The sequence below is a fragment of the Myotis davidii genome, unplaced genomic scaffold (assembly GCF_000327345.1).
Source record: "Myotis davidii unplaced genomic scaffold, ASM32734v1 scaffold327, whole genome shotgun sequence".
NCBI classification, from domain to species: domain Eukaryota; kingdom Metazoa; phylum Chordata; class Mammalia; order Chiroptera; family Vespertilionidae; genus Myotis; species Myotis davidii.
Genome location: NW_006298628.1, coordinates 4,797,982 through 4,804,303, shown reverse-complemented (window position 1 = coordinate 4,804,303; position 6,322 = coordinate 4,797,982). Strand labels below are relative to the sequence as shown.

Here is a 6,322-nt window from a genome sequence, read left to right as displayed (position 1 = left end):
AGCCCTCTGGAGAGGGCTGGGTGAGGTCTGAAAGGGACTACTCCCCAGACTGCCTGGGCCAGCCTTCTCCTTCTGTCCCCTCACATTCACCTCAGTGTGTGTTCACAGCCAGTCAGGCTGGCATGTCATGACGTCATCTGATCCTGCTATTCCAGCCTGCCATGCACAGTGGACTTAGAAAGAAGCTGGGCAGGGCTAGTGGAAATGACTCAAACAAGGCCCTCTTGGTGACTCAGGAGACCTCAAGAGCCATTTAGTTCAACCTCCTACAGAAATAGCTTTCTACAATGCAACAGATGCTTTGCATACATTCTTTTGAATTTGCACAACCTTGGAGGGAGGGTTTCACAAGTGTGGAGTTAGAGACTCAGACAAGTTATTTGCTAGAAAGGGGTGCCTGCTAAGTCTACATGGCAGTAAAAGCTGTGCCCTTGCAAGCGGATGTGAACACCGCGGGCCAGAGAGGTGGCGCCTGCCACCCAAAGCCACACGTGCCCACCTGGGACTGGAATGAAGGGCCCTAACTATTCTTCAAGGAATCTTCCCAAGACAGGCATCCTCTTCTGACGTGGAATGAGGGAGGTCAAGGATGTGGCCTGGCCTGAGCCACCTGTAACTGAGCAGTCAGGCTCTGGACAAATGCTGCCCACAGGCCGCGTTCTCTGCTCTCCACACTCTCATTCTAAGCCCGCTTCCAGGAAGGCCGAGCAGGACAAAGGGCTGGGCTGGTCCGATTCTGGAGGAGCCACTCTGGGGCCAGGGTGGAGGCAGCGAGGTGTTATTGAAAAAACTCTGACCTGAGATCAAATTCTGGGCTCTGGTCCCGGTTGGGACCCAGCAGGGACCTATGGCAAGTCACTTAAAACTCCGAGTTTCCTTATCTGCAAAATGGGGGATGTGTAAACTGCACTTGAAGCGGGCGCGGACGCAAAAGCAGTTATTATGCCCCAAAGCAATACCATCTGATCTTTGTATCACGTCCTATGGAAACGTCCGAGGGGCCCAGCGAGGCCGCTCCTGGAGAAGGTGGACGCCGGGAGGGGGACTACAAGTCCCAGGTGGCGTCGGGAGGGCCGGTACTAGGGCAGGGGAAGAAACTACAACTCCCAGGAGGCATCGGGAAGTCGGCGCTGGGCGGTGACGCCGCGAGGGCCGGCGCGGGGCGCTGATTCGGCCGAAGGGCCAGCGGGGTGGCTACCGCCGCGGGTTGTTAGTAAAGCAGCGGCCCCCGCCCCCGGGCACCTCTCGCGGGCCCTCGAGGGCCCTGGACCCCCGGCTCCGCACGGTGAGTCCGAATGGGCGGCCTGCGGGTGGCCGAACCCGGAGGCTCCTGGCGCTAGAGGTGGGGCGGGAAAGGAGGTGGGAGCTGCAGGGGAGGCGCCCCGAGCTGGAGGGGACCGGGGCCGGGCGAGCGGAGGTGGGGGCGTGCATCAGCCCTAGGGATACCCAAAGGCGAAAGTGGGGGCGGGGGCCGAGGGTGGAGCGTCGGGAGGAGCGCTCGAGCTCCGGCTCGGGGTGAGGGGCCCGGAGCGGCTGGGCTTCGGGGATGAAGGTTTGGCCGCTTCCAGGGCTGGGTGGACGCGCGGAGGTGGGGGTGAGGCTCCGGACCCAGCCAGGCTCCGAGTGCGAGGTCCCAGGCCGGGGAGCGGAGCGGGAGGTCCCCCGTTCGGTTTGAGGTCCCACTCAGAAAACCCAAACAATAGTGAGGACCCCGCCTCTTGCTTCACCTTGTCCCCGGGAGAGCAGGGGTTCGCCCTAGGATTCGCCTTCTTTCCGTGCCCACCGCCCACCGCAGCCCGGGAAGCAGGGCCCGAGCTAAGAGGTAAGCAAGCCCCCGTGCGGAGGGGTGGCAGAGTGAACGCGGCATTGTGGCGTGCTGCCAGGGACTCCCCGTCGGGGTCCATTTGCAGGCTTAGACGTTTTGCGCTCCTCCCCCAGAAGGGAAAAGGTTCGTTGCTTAAAGGGCTGCCCCACTTGTGGGAGAGAATGGGAATGGCTCACCTGGCAGCTGCCCTGGGACACGCTGTGGTCTTGGCTTAGGTGTTTGACAGACACGCCGGGCAGGCATATTTGTGTGTGGAGTCCGGGGGAGGGGAGGGAAGTAGTCGGAAAGAGCTACCAGCAGGAAAGTAGTTAACAGAACGGAGTTGCTGGAGGCTCTGGTTTGAGGCAGGTTATGAAACCACTTCAGGGGCTGGCACAGGCGGCCACCTGCCAGCTCTGGCCTCGGAACTTTTCAGCCTCCGCTGCTGTAGACGTGCTTTACCTCTGCCAGCTGCTTCTGCCCGCAGCTCTCCTCCTGGGCTGGGGGCAACTGGTTATTTTACAAACGGAAGTGAAATGTACCCTTAGTCACACACAAGGCTCCAGAGTGCTTCCTGGCTGCCAATCGCTTTCTTAGTTTATTGATCTGGGCTGTCATTTTTGGAGGTTGTGGATCTCCTGGGATTCCTGCTCTCAGGGCACATAGTGTTCAGGTTCAGGAAGAAGCTTTCCAGAGTGTCCGTTAGGCCCTGAGTGCAGGCCCCTCCTGAACTCATCAGGCTTCATGGGATGCCCGGTTTCAGCCAGAAAAGGCGTGTAGAATGATCTGGGATTCAGAATGATCTTGGCACTCCTGGACAAAATACCAGGAAGGGCTAGGGGGCTCTACTTCTACACCTTGGAGGTCTAGGTGAGGGCGGAGTGGTAGACTTGGGAACTGTTTCTCTTTCCTTAGTCAGTGGTAAGCCCTTCAGAGCCCTCACTTCCTAGCCAGCCCCGATCTCTCTCTACCTACCCCCCAAGGTGGAGGCTTTTGCATAGTTGGTTCCCAGGAGCTGTGTTAGGGTGACTGAAGCCCCAAGCCCCTGGGAAGGTAAACAACTGAGCCCGTCCAGGTTTTCTAGTTCCCTGGGCTTCTGTTGGGCCCAATTAGCCAGCCTAATGCTGAGGCGATGGGCCCCAGGAGCATCCATCTTCTAGGATGCACCCTGGGTCATCTCACGTCTGTTTGCATATTGGAGAAGTGTGTTGTGTGTCACGTTTCCCCTGAGGTCTCTGAACTGTGAGCTGTCTGAGAAGAGGAAACTTGTTCCCGTTATCCTGGAACTGAGGAACCGATCCTTGAGAATTCTGGCGACTATACAGGCTTGGCCGTGATCCAGTCAGAGAGAGATTGCAACTGAGTCTGAGGGGGTTCGTTGCAGCAGGGTTAGGATGTGGCCTTCTGGGCACTTCTAGGATGCCCCCACCTGGGACCCCTTTCTGTGCCCCCAGGAAAGATGGGGCTGTAACCATGGTGATGACCTTAGGGTCTTTATCAGGCAGGGCCTTCCCTCAGCTCAGGAGGTGAGCCAGTACAAAGGCACCATCTGTTCCCACCTCCTGCTGGTCACAGGGCCCTCTGGGATCTGGGGACAGCAGAGCTCTGGACAAGGGACTGCTCATTCCCTTCCTTACCTGCATCTAGGAATGCAGCCGAGGTGCATTGTTACCTGGACACCAAGGGCAGTCCTCCTGGTTCCTCGTGCTGCATGCTTCTGCCATCAGAGCGGGGCAAGGAGAGGCCCGGTGCTGCTAACACCTGAATAGGTGCTGGGAACAGAAGCTGAAGTGAGGATGGGAGGGGTGAGAGGAGAGGGGGCAGGAGAGAGGCCGCAGGTATGATTTTGTGACATTGGGAGGGGTATGTTGATCTGGATCCCAGCTACTGTGGGGCTGGAGATGTTGGCTGTGTTCTCTGTCCTCGCCTCTCTGGTGGGGAAAAGGGCCCTGGTGGTTTGGCAGCAGAGGGGGTGGCATCACGAGGGCTAGCCTGAGTTGCTGCCAAATGGAGAAAACATCTGATTGGGTTGTTTTGTGTCACCAAGAAGGAGGCTTCCAGGTCTGGGCAAAGGTTGTCCCTAGTCTGTCGTTTTCTCCTTTTTTCTCTCCCATCGCCTTTTTATCCTGTCAGGTCTCCTGGGTCTGGATTGTAGACCCAGTACTGGAGAATTAGGGGCGATGGGTAGAAGCAATGACCCCCCTCCCCAAATATGTCGTCCAGTGATCTCCTTGCAGGCAGAGAGGAGATCTTTTTTTATTCAATCTGATGAGGAAGGTGGGAAAGGGGTAGATGTCCCATATCAGCCCTCAGTGAGAGCCCAGCAGGGTTTATGCTGAATGATTCTTAGGGTACAGGCGTTGTGGGAAGAGGGCCCTGGTGAGAATGCTCTGGAGGATGAGACTGGGGGAGGGGCAGTGGTTTCTTGCTGTGGGACTGGATGCTTCCTGACCTGTCCATCCAGGCAGTCCGCCTGGAAGGGGACTGACTGTCCTGATGGATGATGGATGGTACTTATCCCATCCTAGCATCTGGGAAATGTATAGAGCAGGGGTGGGCAAACTTTTTGACTCCAGGGCCACAATGGGTTCTTAAACTGGACCGGAGGGCCGGAACAAAAGCATGGATGGAGTGTTTGTGTGAACTAATGTAAATTCAAAGTAAACATCATTACATAAAAGGGTATGGTCTTTTTTTTTTTTTTTAGTTATATTCATTTCAAACGGGCCGGATCCAGTCCGCGGGCTGTAGTTTGCCCACGGCTGATATAGAGTTAAGTCCACGTGGACTTTCTCTGGCCTCCTTGTTTATGAGTCAAAACAGTAGAACTGCCTGGAATTCTTGGGGAGAGCAGATTTGGAGGGTGTGAGGGGGCAGAGAAAGTGGTGTGACCTGTCTCACCTGTGCTGCTTGTTTGCAGAGCAGCGGCAGGAGGGGGCAGCAGGATGAACGTGGGCACGGCACACAGCGAGGTGAACCCTAACACACGGGTGATGAACAGCCGCGGCATCTGGCTCTCCTACGTGCTGGCCATCGGCCTTCTCCACGTCGTGCTGCTCAGCATCCCCTTCGTGAGCGTCCCTGTCGTCTGGACCCTCACCAACCTCATCCACAACATGGTGAGGGCCTGCCTGCTGCCCACCCTGACCGTGTGAGCTGCTCTTTGGTGGGACTGAGGAGTACAAGGGGCCCCCAGACCTGGGCCAGAAGTCAGGGTGACATCTGATAACATCTGTCACCACAGTCCAGACCAAGCTCTCATCTCTGACCCACTCCCCTGTCTGGGTTCCAGCCCTGTGCACTCCAACAGGAGGACTAAAATCTGCAGATTTGTCCCATCTCCAGGATGGGATCGCTAGTGGACCTGGAAGATGGGCCATCGAGAGCTGAACTATGGGTCCCAAAGAGTCCCTGGGACCCAGGTGCCCAGCCTGGAGCAGAAATGCCCCTTTCCCAAATTAGGATCTCACACCATCTTGCCTCTTGCCTCTCTCTGCTCCCTCGCCACTTGCTTGCTACCTTTTACTCTTTTCGTGGCGAGGCAGGGGCCTAGTTCCTTCCCATCAGCTTGTCCCTCCCGGCTGGCGCAGGGAGCGACCCCCTTCCATGTGTCTCCTCATGTCAGGCCTGCCCTCTCACCCTTATTCTCCTGACAGACTCCCAGCTGCTTCATCCTGACTTCCAGCCCACATGCCCCTGCCCGCCAGAGGGAGGCTCGGGTCACCCAGAGCCCACTTCTGTGACTTGGGTGGAGGAGCTGAGCTGGCGGGCCTTTTGCCTTTTGTGTCCTCTAATGAAAGCCCCTCCCTCCAGGGCATGTACATCTTTCTGCACACGGTGAAGGGGACACCCTTCGAGACCCCGGACCAGGGCAAGGCAAGATTGCTAACCCACTGGGAGCAGATGGACTATGGGGTTCAGTTCACAGCGTCTCGGAAGTTCTTGACCATCACACCCATTGTGCTGTGAGTGCCCTGGGTAGAGGAGGATGCTAGTAGGCAGGCCAAGGCCCCGGGGGACCCTGGGGCCCCACCAGGTCTAAACCCCTCCCCGGTTTGACTCTTAGCGTAGGAATGAGGAAGGTAAGTCAGAGCATCCATGGCCATATGCTGGGCTCAGGCCTTGTGCCTCCCTGACCCTTTTTTCAATTGAGGTTTCCTTCCTGCCAGTGAGGTAGGCCCACAGGCCTGGGGTAAAGTGAGGGGACTGATTTGGGAGGGGTGTCTTTATTTGGGGAGATCTTGCCATCTTACTTCTGTCCTGAGGGCCTTTCCCATAACATCTGAGCTGTCAGGAATTTGCCTCTCCCCACCCAGGGAGTGAGGGAGGAAGGGGTCCTCCAAGCAAAGTCTTATACTCTCCTTAACCTTTTCCACCAGGTACTTTCTCACCAGCTTCTATACCAAGTACGACCAGATCCATTTCATCCTGAACACTGTGTCTTTGATGAGCGTGCTCATCCCCAAGCTGCCCCAGCTCCATGGAGTCCGGATTTTTGGAATCAATAAGTACTGAGGA

At 57.0% G+C, this 6,322-nt stretch overlaps 1 protein-coding gene across 7 annotated transcripts in view; it reads left to right on the top strand.

Annotated features, from left to right (window-relative positions):
* The first annotated feature begins 1,137 nt into the window (after window positions 1-1,137).
* Window positions 1,138-6,322, top strand: part of ORMDL3 (ORMDL sphingolipid biosynthesis regulator 3) — a 6,215-nt gene continuing 1,030 nt past the window's right edge. The window contains exons 1-5 of one of the 7 annotated variants that reach the window (XM_015570895.1): window positions 1,139-1,285; window positions 3,452-3,594; window positions 4,725-4,923; window positions 5,618-5,769; window positions 6,184-6,322. In XM_015570895.1, the coding sequence (XP_015426381.1) occupies window positions 4,750-4,923; window positions 5,618-5,769; window positions 6,184-6,319 (462 nt within the window). In that variant the 5' untranslated portion in view covers window positions 1,139-1,285; window positions 3,452-3,594; window positions 4,725-4,749 and the 3' untranslated portion in view covers window positions 6,320-6,322. The other 6 variants (XM_006774318.2, XM_015570894.1, XM_006774322.2 and 3 more) reach the window with 6 other exon arrangements.